The sequence below is a fragment of the Anneissia japonica genome, unplaced genomic scaffold, assembly GCF_011630105.1.
Source record: "Anneissia japonica isolate Jap-2015-1 unplaced genomic scaffold, ASM1163010v1 scaffold1863_len523710_cov156, whole genome shotgun sequence".
NCBI classification, from domain to species: domain Eukaryota; kingdom Metazoa; phylum Echinodermata; class Crinoidea; order Comatulida; family Comatulidae; genus Anneissia; species Anneissia japonica.
The window spans coordinates 112,859-127,268 of NW_022714601.1; the positions used below are offsets into that span (position 1 = coordinate 112,859).

The window sequence follows — 14,410 nt, forward strand, 5'->3', positions numbered from 1 at the left end:
ACAGACTTTTTGCAATCCTGTCCGGCCAATTTAGTTATTTTGTTCCTTTCTTTGTAATTTGTGTTTGTCATGTTTATTGTTCTTTTGACCAAATAAATGCAATGAAAAGAAATAATAATTATTGTGGCCAAGGTCATCATGTATCTTAATCATGATCTGGTGGTGATAATTGTCATCATCATCATCATCATCATCATCATTGTCGTTGTCTTTTTTTCATTATTATTATAATTGGTATTCTTATTATGAACCCTATATAACTGTCGGTATATAAGATGCTATTATGTATAAATCTGGCTAATATTAGGCTGCTTGGAACAGAATTATTCACCTGTCAGTGTATATTTGCTGTGTTTTTTAGGAAGCCGTTTTTTGAACATTTGAAATTAGTGGTGTTCAGTTTCTTCTTCATATGCAATTCAATGACTCCGTATTGGATTGATGACCGCGTTATTCGATGTTTTCGAATATATATTCCACATACTCATTAATTAACTTCTTTATAGGTACTAACGGGTGTCTATCAAACGCTTTTCCTTTAATTTAAAATATATTTGGTTTTTAATTGTTTGGTCTTCGGTTTGTAGATAGGCTTACATAATTTAACTATGCCTAATAATATTGATGTTGAGTTTGAAGAAAATGAAGGAAAGACATACTTTCCTTTTACCATGAGTAATACGGTATCTCTATAACATTAACAGGTTAGTTGTGGTCAGCTACTAGCAACAAATGAGTTATATATATATATAATGATGAGTTATATATATATATATATATAAATCATCAAAGGTACATATACAGTGTTTAATAAGGAACATGATAGAACATCGTAGGCTACCCTGTAGCTTTTCAACGAATGAAGTCCTATATTTATATATACATTTTTTCCCAACCGGGATTCCAACCCAGGACCTTCTGTTGTCTATGTAGACGCCTTAATGAACTGGGCCATTGAGGACTTGTTGGGAATTCAAATCTGATTAAAGCAACTTATTCTTCGCACTCTTGCGCATGCATAGTTGGACAGCACTAGTCACTGATGTAGGCCTATTGCAGACAATAGAGATATTCGTCCTGCGGTCACCATCGCAATCGTCAATGGCCCAGCTGGTTAATGCGTTTGCTTTGACAGCAAAATGTACCAGGTTAGAAACCAGTTGTGGACATTTTGTCACACTTGCAGATTCCTTTTTTCACCGTTTAAAATGTATTATACTATATACTGAAAAGTAACAGAGGAGGAACTTGACAACGCCTCAACCGCCAGGATATACTCGTCTGTAATCTTCATGGTTTCCATTTTTTTCCAATTTAATACGCGCATTAGTTTTGTGATATATTCTACACAGATCGTGTATTCGTATATAGGCCTACATTAACGTATTACTAATTACATCTAATTTACTTTAAGCATAATTTCGAAACGTTTCTGTGATGGAGCTAAGCACAAATATGATGCGAAGACTGTTAGCTCGTGTATATAAGGTTAATGTTAACATTGTTAAGATTTGTATAGTCAAATCAAAATTACTGGTCACTTTACTGCATGATACAGGAGAAATAAGATACATCGCTAAAATCAAAATAACAGCACAGCACGTCGGTTGTATAACAATAGCAGGAGAATTATGCAGACTCAAGCTTAGTCACAGCGACTGATCTAAATGATTGATGCCGCCTAATACCAGTGGACGGTTATTAAGTCGTTTCCTGTCGTGGCCAACAAACTCTAAAAATGCATCGATTTTATCCGTTCGCTTGCTATAGGTGGTCTTTTATGATTCAAACATTACGTTATATTTATTAATTTAATTAAGTTAGTTAATTGTTATGGATCAATAATACCCTCATCTTTGTTGCTTATTTTATTCAGTCCTTAACACATTCTTTTGTTTATAACTTCTGTTTATAACTGTTTATAAGTTTGATTTATTTTAATGTAATTTTTAGTACCGTAGTTGATTAAGTGTTTTAAATTTGAGAAAATGGTTAAGATGTTGGATAAGAGTGCAAGTTTTTTGTTCGGGTTTATGCCCATTCTGTGTTTTGTAAAAAAGAAAAAATGTGCTTCTACACAAAATGTGGCAGCGTTTAAAAAGGCCTGAAGGGAATTAAAAGCAATGACCTGGCAAAAGTATAATTCTTTTTTGGCAAAAATATCTCAAGAACTGAAAACTAATTCCAAACGATTCTGGTCTTGGATGCGTAGTAAACGCAAGTGTATAAATATACCACCGTGTGTTAAACTCAACAACATAAGTGCGCATACTGCTCAGGCGAAATCTAATATTTTTATTAATCATTTTTCTTCCTTTTTTAGCGACGCTAATGACCCATCGGTTGGCTTTCCGGACCTTCCTGAGGTTCCTACGAGCACCCTCGACACTATTCCTATTAATCTCTCTGATATCTGTGCTCATCTCAGCTCCGTGAAGCAGCATAAGGCCTCAGAATGGTACCCTCTTAGTAACATCGTCCTTAGGTCATGTTCCGACTCTTTGTCTATTCCACTTTATAACATTTTCACCAAATCAATTCGGTCTGGATTTTTTCCTTTATATTGGAAACGCTCGAACATTGTTCCCATTCATAAGAAAGGACCTAAGGACGATGTTAATAACTACCGACCTGTCTCTCTTCTGCCGACCGTTTCCAAAGTTTTCGAACGTATCGTATATATCTCTCTTTATCCTCACATTGCTCCTTACATTGCTGATCACCAACATGGCTTTATGTCCGGTAGGTCCTGTGAGACCAACCTTGCGTGTCTCCTTACATGTACCAGCCTATGAAGCCATCAAAATGTAAGAAGCAATGTGACGTAATTTATACAGATTTTTCACGTGCATTTGACTGCATGAGTAGCATTTGGATAGCATGCCCTGCTACTTCACAAATTACACAATTTTGGTTTTCGTGGTAGTTTACTTTCATGGTTCACTTCTTACTTGAATGGTAGGCAGCAGAGAGTCGTCATCGAAGGTTCATCATCGGAATGGCACAATGTTACTTCAGGTGTTCCACAGGGTTCTATCCTTGGGCCTTTACTCTCAATATATACATCAATGATCTTATTCCTCTTTTCAAACACTCTAAGAGCCTCTTCTATGCTGACGATCTTAAACTCTATAAAACTATCTCTTCGCTCGAGGATGCTCGAGGGCTCCAGGAAGATTTGGACACGTTGTACCGTTGGGCGTCTCAGCGTCTTGTATGATACTAAATCCCGACAAGTTTTTATCAATTACATTGAAAAAACATCTTTTGAAATATGACTATAAAATCAATTGCAATGCACTCATTAAAGTAGATTATCATAAAGATCTTGGTATATTTATTGATTCGAGGTTAACGTTAACTTATCATATTAATTTTATTACGGCGAGGGCCAACAGAGTCTTGGGAATGATGTGGCGCAATTGTAGATCTTTTGATATTCCTACAAAACGTTTTCTTTATCTCACACTGGTTAGACCATCTTTAGATTTTTGTTCTGTCATTTTTAATTCAATATCTAAAAGTAACTCTAAACGAATCGACAGGATACACTTTAGGTTCTTGTGCTTCATCAGTCCTGAAACATTTGGCCCTCGTCGTATGAACAATTGTATTAACAATAATATAATCAATTTCGATGATGCCATCATTGACTCGGTCAATAAAAAGTTAAATGTTACTTTTGTCTTCTAAACGTATGTACCTTGATCTATTGTTCCTGTTTAAATGTGTGAATTCGTTTGATTGTAACCTTATCTCAAATTTCTCATTTAAAGTTCCTGGTCGTCGTCTTCGTCAACGGGATTTATTTTCTGTTCAGTTTTGTCGTGTTAATGTCTGTAAAAATGGTTATATTTCTCGATTATCTTGTTTGTATAATGATTTTGTTACCAAATGTCCTGGAGTTGATATTTTTTTCCAATTCTTTAAATATGCTTAAATGTCACCTTAATAATTATATTTCTCATTAGTGCTGTATGTTTTTAGTGTTATTTGTAAATATTTTAAAAATGTTAAGTGTTATTTAAATGGGTTTTTTTTGTAATTTTAAATACTTTTTTTGTAATTTATACATTTTATTTGTAAATACTGCAATAATAATTATAATCATATAAATAATAATAATAATAATAATAATTTTATTTTTTTATGTCTTGTGAATTTATTGTACTGATTATATTACATTTTCTATATATTTTTATTACAATTTTCGCCTGTAAGTGGGAACGAAGAGTTCCTGTTGGACGATTGAAATAAATTAAAATAAAATATAATAAAAATTCTCTTTCCTGGAAATATTGTAACATGTCTTAATTGTGATGCCAAAAAATAATAATTATTATTATTATAAATACAATTCATTATTTATTTTACTCATATATTCCTTCACTCATTCGATTGAACTTTTTTGCTTCATTCATTCTTTCTTTCATTCATTCATTCATTCATTCGTTCGTTCGTTGGTTCGTTCGTTCATTCATAATATCACTCATTCATTTGTTATTTCCATTACCCATTTAATCAATCACTTAATAATTTTAGATGGCATTCCGATGCATTTTACACCGTATTTTATTACAACACTTAAATTTTTCAAAACATTACAATTTTTTTTTAAATTACGGAAATACGCGTTACTGTCATAAATATTTACATATAATAAAGAAAATAGTAAGGAAAAAAATGTAATAACCTCAAACAATGGTTTAAGTGTTAGTGTTCGACAATTTTACTTTCTTTTTTGCACGAAATTCAGGCATGCTCCTGGTAGAATTTCGTTTAGACTGCCTACTAAAGATGTTAGTAGTGACGCAATCAAACTGAATTATACACCAGTGGCTCGTGAATTAACTCGAGAACCCACGTGCACGAACGTTCCCCGAGTAAGATGCGTGTTTGCCATGCTATATTATGTGCTGCCACGTTATCATACGTGTTGTTACAAATACAACACATCATAATATGATAAGAACTAAATTTTTATATTCAACGTTGTCCTTTAAATGGGACGTTGACACTTACCACTCTTAAATAATTTGGATGCCACTAAGTAAAATATACAGCACATAATGAAAGTTCTGTTGCTGAATAATAATTGCTTAATAATAATTTTAATATTTTTCGTCGTTTCAGTATGGGTTCATCAACCAATGTGTTAAGTCGCTTGTTGAAGATAAATTTGGAACAGAAGCATGGATAAAAATCAGGTGAGTCTATCAAAAACCTATAAAGCTAAAACTGCGCAAGCCAGGATCCTTACCGGAACTCGGACAACAATTCGAGAGATGCTACGTTTTTTGAATGTATGCTGCGTTTACATCTCGCACGGAAAACGTATAGAGAGGTCATTCATGCTCGTGGCTGATTGGTCTAACGAAAAAATAAACCTACAATTTGAAACAAATGGCTCTCAGTTCTATCGCTTCGGATCCGGAGTCTGGATTGGAAATCGTACGAATTTAATGTGAACGGTCCTATTCTTTAACACTAAATCCATTTTCAAGATTTTTTTTATCCAGGCACCGGACCGAATCCGGGCTTTGGTGTGAACGTAGCTTAAGAACCGAGAACATATTTTAAAGCTCTGGCCACACTATCAATTGAGTGTGATGTGTCTATATAGGCATGATGCCGATGTCATAATTTTACACCAAAATACCGTAAATTTTTTAATAATAACCCTGGGTTACTATCCTTCGATTGTTTTTTTTTTAATGGGCGTGGCTACTATTAAAGTATTGGTTACTATTACAGCAGTTGGTTACTATTACTAAGCTTAATGTAGGCACTTTAAAGTATGAAAAACCTACCTCCTCCAGGTTTTTGCTTCAACAATTCATAGAAACCTACAGTACAAATAACATTTAATCACTTAACTCCTTTAACACATTTCAACGTTAAAAATAAAATATGGTGGAAGCTAGGGTACATGTTGTGGTGTATGAAACTACATTTTTTAGGAGCTTCAGAGGGAACCATGTGTAAAAAAAAAACACGTCTGGACAACAATCATAATGTTTTAAAGATGATAGAGCCGAAACACTTTGTATGACAAGAATTCCGTCGGTGTGTACAAAGGAAATCATGAAGAGGCAATGTTAGTTCAACATGTCACACTTGAATTGTCAAGAGTTCTTTTTATAAAAATGGAAGATGAGAAAAAGAGTGAGTGAACATGGACTCGTGGTTCCTGGTTTTGTAGCAACATGTTGCCGAAGGAAAAATATAGGTAGGTTAACCATCAAAAGATGCTGAAATATGCTTATTTTGAATTGAAATTTGAACAATGCTCTACGTTAAAGAAAATACCAAGTAGTAAATTCAAGAAAATGATCATCAACGGTACAATCACATTGTGAAGAATGCCTATTTTAACAAGTAAATCGTGTTAAAGCGACAAAAATATTGATTTGAATGTCATTTTGTCTATAGTTTTTGTGACCCATGTGTTCGGAGTGACGTCTGACACCCCTTGCGCCTTGCCACTCGACACAGCTAACACCCAAGTTTTCCAATTTACCAGCAGATTGACCAAACTGTAAATAAGTAGGCCTATTCTGACATTTGTTATTTCGAGTTATCCTTGGTGTGTTTGATTTAAGTAATGGCAGAAGTCATATTATCGTCTTTATCAAACTATATTACATTAATATTAGTATCATTCACGAGATTATTATATACTGAAGTAGTAGACTTTGCTATGGTACACGCACCATCTAACGTCTTCATCTCCATAGGTGCAGTTTTTCTTTATAACGTATGACAAATAAAAATGTATCAGTAATGTGTTGTTATGTTTTTCTGTAGATGTAGTCGTTTTTTTATGTTTTGAGTATGGAGGAAAATAATATTTTATTCCTCTAAGCTTTGAGCTACAGAATTTTAAGGAGAAGTTATTCTGTATATTTGTTTTTTCTCATCCTAATGGCTTTTGTTTTTGCACCTTACTGTTTCGTTTCGTTTCGTTTCATTTATTTTATCACACGATAAAATTACAAATTACAAAAAAGTAATTAAAAATTCTAGTTAAAATTAACAAAATTCTAAATGATGCGAGGTTTTCATGTAATGGAGGTCATAATAAGTTTTAAGAAAACTTTAAGGCATGACCACCTACAACAGCGCTGGTCACAAAAGTATAACAAAAACAAAAAAATCAGCAGGAGTACTGTATTTATTTTGAAAAAGATTACCAGGAATGATCGTCAGCCCCGATATATAAAGGCAGCCGAGCAAACAAACCAAGGGACTTTATCGGGATGACAAAATATAAAATAATGTTTGAACGATAATCATTTTATATTAGATAACTAAATAAAATTCCACAGTTTCTGGGTGAAACCAACAGACCCCTTTCACGCCAGTCATTCAGTACCTGGGGTGAACAGAATTTGTAAAACTGTGTTAAAATAATGTCACCCAATTTGAAGGCCGCACATAACCCCTTGAGCCTTGTCACTCGGCTAAACTAGTGATCCTAGAATCAGGTTTTTAAAATGTATATTTACACATAGGGATAACTGGGGAACAGTTAAATTATAACTACCTCAAATTGACTGTAAACGGTGCTGTGATGTGTTTAGTTGTTCTATTCTGATAGCTTTAAGGTTCACGGTAATATTTGGTTCCTTCTGTAGCACTTTGAGCACTACTGTAACTGATGAATCAATAATGATTTGTCAGTATGCCTATATTTATTAAATATGGAAGTGTTCATGCATTCATTATCCTCTAAAGATTATTTTCGTCAGCTTACTTAGAACATACTTGCCTCCTCATCCGTTGTCTGTTTTGTTTGTTGTATACACAGTTCTTTACACCTGATAAAATTATTAAAATTGAAAGGAGTGATATTATTTGTATATATATATATATCTGTCTCTTATACACATCTAGGATTATCTGCAGACTATTTGTTTGCACTCAAGCATAGATATAATGTTTGTATAGGCTTAGGAGTTTTACTCTTCTATCCAACAGATGCTACTACCGTCAAAATTGACAAAATCAAACAGCAAAATAATCATTATCTATCAACAATAGATTCATTCTGTACGTTTTTTGTATTCTTCGTTGTCTGCGTCTATTAGTACGATTCTAAATTAAGAGCATGATTTCTTTCTTTTGAATACAGTAATTGGCATTATTCCTTCCATCATTAGTAATTTCACAACACGTTTCAGTTGTACTATTGGATACACATTTTTAACAGTGGCACACATTCATTTTATATTATAATTTAGTTTAAAATAATGTCAAAATCCTACAAAACTGAAAAGCATTGGTAGAAACTTTAACAGTTTAAACAAAATTATAAATTTAACAAAAGCATGAACATAACATATAGGCCTAATAAACTTTAATAAGTTTACAAATTTTAGCAGACGTATAAACATAACAATGTAGGCCTAGAAAATGTAACGTATAAACTTAACAAGTGTATAAACATAACAAAATGTACGCCTATGTAGGCCTACATTTTAACGGTTTAATAATTCTTGTTAATCTATAAAGTGCTACTGTGTTGTTATTTCATACATCTACCAGATTAACAAGGTCATATATACTAAAGAATTATATACCTGTATTCATTTAACACCTACGGAAGGACCCCAGTGGAAATCCAAGTCCATTAAGCTGCATACGCTGCTTATTTAAAATGGAGTATGAAGAAGTAAAATGAAACTAAGACATAAAAAAAATAAAACCTACTAAATGTTTCTAAAAACACAGCCTGGGTATATACGGTAATGCCTTTGAGTTAGATGGGTTAAATTTATTCTGTTTAACATGTTCAGTAGAAATATACAGCCTTCCTCTTCCACTGTATCCACTTATGTTTTAAACTAAGGCTCAGAATAGGAAGAAGAGTTGTGTTTAATTTTAACAAAAACCCTCCTTTCACATGAATTTAACTCTGGACCCTGAGATTGGAAGGAAAGACACAACTAACTATCCATTTATGTACCAGTGATGTAGGACTACTGAATAAGCTATGTTATTCAATATACGCCGAAGGCACGTCAGATCTGAGCAAATTAATTAAGCTCCTGAAATGTCCATAGGTCTAACTTATCATTTATTACCTCTGTCTGCCTGTGTGTCTGTTAGCAAGATTACTCCAAAAACCAAGGAATGGATCATAATATAATTAGTACAGTATAGTACATAATAATCTAAGAAAGAAGTGATTAAAATTTTGGTTGAAAACCTTTAAGTCAAGGTCACGGAAATTCGTATAACGGTATGCTTGCAGTCAGGCCAAAATTATGCTGCGTAAAAAGTAACAATTTGACTTTCAAACCATTGCTTGGTAATACCCTCTTGGGTTGACAGACACAATCGTAGTAAAGTTTTTTTTACATATATATGGCGCAAGCAAAGTGTGCATTGAAAGATTGAACCTCGACCTCTAGCTGAAAAGCTGAAATCCAACCACTGCATCCAATCGCTCACTGTACAGTATATATTATGAGCATGTTTCTTTTTTAATTTTGTATTCCTGTTTTTCGTTGTATTTTAAACTTTTTATCTACGAAATAAATGATATATGATATGATATGATATATATATATATATATATCAGATGACTTTAATTTATATATATCATTTTTAAGCGCAACCACAATTATTGTCGTAACATTAATGGATTTTTGTTAATAAATTGTTAGACATGTCTTCTTTAATCATTTTTAATCGATTGTATTCAAATAGAAGCGGTCGACAACAGTAGTCTGTAAAATGCTCATTAAATGAAAGCTTAATGTTAATCGTCAACATGTATGCGGACAATACGCTGTATATTACGTATCATATGCAATCTCATTTTATTCAAATGTTTTGTTTTCTTTCCGTGGTGTTAGTGTAGAACATCTGTAGTTGTCCCAAGGGGTTATTTCGTGCAAAAACAACACCAACAATAATAATAAAAATTATTATTAATATAATAATATAATAATAATTATTATTATTTTCATTAATATAATGATAATAATAATAATGGTGGTGATTATTGTTGTTGTTATTGTGGATGATGATGATGATGATGGTGGTGGTGGTGATAATAATTATGATAATGATGTGTTGGTAAAGATGATGATGATGATGTTGATAAAATGATGATGATGATGATGATGATGATGATGATGATGATGATGATGATGATGATGATGATGATGATGAAGATAATAACAATTATTATTGATTTCATTGATATAATAAATATAGTTGGTGTATTGTACAGTAATATAACTTCAAGTTACTAGCCTACGTAATGCGTAATATCACCGCAATGGAGGTCATTCATGCTCGTCGATGGTTGCACAATTAACTTGTTATCTTTGAATAGAGTTTAATTAAATTTCAATATCCACGGCCTTTCACTAATAGAATTAGTTTCACGTATTTTAAACTTGAATTAATTATAATCGACATGTGTGTTTAGGTGGGTGTCATGTATAATGCATTCACTAATACATTGTTGTTAATATTATTTTTTTACAATGTATAGGCCTATATTAAATATTATGTTTATCTTACTATGGTATGGACAGCAGTCCTGTACTGTATGTTGTTTGTTGCTCACCGGCCTCGTCAGGAACTCTAATGGAAGAATAACTTCATTACTGTAGGTTTGAATTCAATATATTTACTATCATTTATTTGTCATTTTAAAAATATTTTACATTGAAATACAATTGCAAGGTTCCGCTAATAAATAAATAAACAAATAAACAGAAATAATAACTGGAAGACAATATCAGGTAATAAACTATCCCCCACAGGACACCATCCCTGTATTTCTGAGTCAAGGTTTCGGGGCTTTAACATTGCCATTCTGATTGTAATGGCTTATACTACTACACAAGGTAAAACTATCCATCGTCGGACACCATCCACGTATTTGTGAGTCGTGGTTTCGGGGCCATAATGAATGAGTACGTTAATTACCAATATTAGTGATAATAAAATCATCACAACTTTAATTTTAGATCAGGGTTTTGATTTATTTATCATCAGACATTTTGGTAATCAAACAGAATTCCAATGTTGTAAACATGCGTTGTTTGATGATGACACAACAGATTTTACTGTAGGCTTACTGCCAAAATGAATAAAAGTTTATAAACACTTCTTTTTCACGGAGCCCTTCACATTCATTGTGAGTATATTCTTCGTACAACACGGTACTCATTATTTTGTTCATCGTTTTCGTCAGTATCACCATCCCAGCCATCGTAATTTTCATCACTATCATTATGATCGTTGATGTTATCACCAGCATTTTATCGTAGTTAGTCGTTGACATAAACATCTTCCTCATCATATTCAAATACATCATCATCGTCATTTTTACCATCAATATCATCGTCATCATCATGATCATTATTATCATTAGGTCTATCATTAGCCCATCGGCGTGTGTTTGTTTTGCCGTTGTTTTTCATTGTTATCTTCTTGCACATTTCAAATCCCCAATCAGTTTATTGCCATGAGTAAAATAAAATGTCAAGTACAACAATTAGTTTTATTAAAAGGTAAAAACATTTTTTGACATTCATCTAATGTTTACACCGCCTTTCATTATAGAGAGCGCGGTAGAACCGTAAATGCAATTATTAAATATACAACTTTTGTGCAATTGTGACGTCTTTGTTTCTATAAGGAAGTTGCTTCTAGTTTTATTGTATATTTGTCAGGCCTGCTTTTACGATTATACCACTACGAGAGCGAATGTTACTCTTAAGAAAGTTGCCTTAATAATGATATTTATATTACAAAGTACAGTAAAATACAAATTCTTTTCGACAAATGTAAAATCCACCAAAAATGTAAAGATTAAAGGTTATTCATTACCCGATAAACCGGTGCCAGCTACTCTCGTCTGTCCACAACATGGTATGTATGGACCAGTACACCGGGGTAACCCCCTACTCATCTCAGATGTACTGGGTTCTTAAAAGTGCACATGAGCCAATTGTGTACACTGGGTCTACGGTTTCAAGTCATGATTCGAGAAGAGTTGTTCCACCTCCGGAACTATAGGCGAGCGTGCCGTTTGAACTAGCACCGATATTATGACTGTAGGTTGCGGCTGCCACTGCCTTAACCACTTGGCCACTCAACTCGATATCAAATGATATGAAATAATATTAAATGATATGAAATAATATGAATTGACATAAAATGATATGATATGAAAAGATATGAAATGATATGAATTGATATGAAAAGATATGAAATGATATGAAACAATATGAAATGTTACGAAATGATATGTAAAGATATAAATTATATGAACTGGTATGCAAAAATATGAAATAATATGAAAGTTAGCCTATATTAAATTATATGAAATGATACGAAATGTTATAAAATGATATGAAATGATATAAAATGATATGGAATGATACGAAATGATAAGAAGTAATACGAAATGTTAATTTAATATCCGCGTTTGAGAAGTCTAAAACATTTTAAATGTAATATCTATAAAGTCAACTATCATTAATAATGTAATTTAACTTTGCCTACCGAAGAGCCTACATAAATTTTACAAAATTCTCTATGAAAGATTAATATTTTTAATTTAACATTTACTATTGATGGACATCATAGACATTAATAACTAAAATTTAATATTCTCAGTAAGAAGCATACGAAGTTGTAAAAACTATTTACTAGACTTCATGAATAATTATCGTCATCATCTAATTTGAGTAATTCAGAAATGTTTTCTTCAATTTGCAGCCAAAGCCCCTGCACAAATCTAAAAAGTATAAATCGTATTTCTATTTCTATCCCTTTAGGACCTTATAATTAAAAGCAATTATTGTGTTTCTATTTATCTCGATTTAATATCATAAAATAATAATTTTATAAATTTGCGGGAGAAGGGTTATTTTCCGATAGATTTTTGCTTGCTTGCGAGAGTTGCGGAAGGCCGTCCCGGTTTCCGGGAAACTCCAGCGACTTCCGTGATGCTTGGGTCTCCTGAGTGTACACCGGCAGACAATCCCCTACTCTTTTTTGAAGGGTGTACTACGTTCGTTAACGTGCACATATGGGCCGTAATGAACACGAGACCAACGTCTTAAACGTCTCATCCGAAAGACGGTGCGTTACTTGCATTTCAGAAGAAAGTGAGTGACCTTTAACGTCTTAATATCATATTTCACAAAACAACCATTAACACAAGTGTTTATTTAATCTATCAAAAGCTGCAAAAGTATAGAAGAAAACAGGCATTTGATGCGTTATTACAAAATACGACAGACCTTATTACAAAACACGACAGCTCACTTTATTACAAAGTACGACAGAGAGTTATTACAAAATACGACAGCTCTGTTATTACAAAATTCGACAGGTATTACACAATACGACAGACTTTATTACAAAATACGACAAATATTAGAAAATACGACAATTATTACAAAATACGACGTAACACGCGTTCTTCAAAAACGCTCGCAAATGCATCTTATATCGGCCATCTACATGCTACAGACGTTGAGCTACAAGACGAGCAGCTCAATTAAAAAATTGATACCCATTCTTTTTTTTTAAAATAATTATAGGCCAATTGTACATTATAAGAATGTCGGATAATCGAGTTCTATTTTGGGTGATTGAAATCTGATTCTCTCAGGCATCACACATTCATTTTATTATTTTCATCATGATAACATCCATAATAACACAAATCCGATTGTCTTTTAAAGTGCGTGTCATTACCAGGATTAAAAATCACCATGGAAACTAACAATATTATAGATGTATTTTTGCTCGTTGATGTTCTTTAATAAAATGTATTTATATTGATTTTTGTTTATAGGTTGAACAATGATGTAAAATGTTGATTTGGTAGCTTTTATTGTTCGAGGTCGAGAATTGATGCAATTTATGCTGTCCATTAAACAATAATCATTCATCGGAATAAATTAATATTGCGTAGGCCTATATTAATACCGATATGATAGCAAAAACACAATGAATAATACTATATCAAGGACGAAAAAACTTGTTAACCCTGCATTATGTATAAGCTGGACGAGTTTCTTATGATATGACATGCGTTATCTATCCTACTTTAGATTATATGTCTGTCTATATATATATATATATATATATTATATATATATATATATAAATTATCAAAGAAAGGTAAATACAGTGTTCGAATAAAGGACATAATAATACATCGTGTAGAATAGCTCTCATCGAATGTAGTCCTGACAGCGAGAGGTTGCAGGTTCTAGTCCCGCCAGAGGCATTTTATTACACAATTTCTTTATTCGTTTATTTACTGGACTACACGATGTATTATTATGTCCTTTATTTGAACACTATATTTACATTTCTTTGATGATTTATATATAATTTAACAGTGTTAACAGCTATCTTGATT

The 14,410-nt window shown here is 32.6% G+C and overlaps 1 protein-coding gene across 1 annotated transcript in view; it reads left to right on the forward strand.

Moving 5' to 3' along the window:
• Positions 1–14,410, forward strand: part of LOC117109038 (guanylate cyclase soluble subunit beta-2-like) — a 54,450-nt gene that overhangs the window by 8,374 nt on the left and 31,666 nt on the right. The window contains exon 2 of the mRNA XM_033251264.1: positions 5,134–5,207. Coding sequence (XP_033107155.1) covers positions 5,134–5,207 — 74 coding nt within the window. The remainder of the gene's footprint in view (positions 1–5,133; positions 5,208–14,410) is intronic.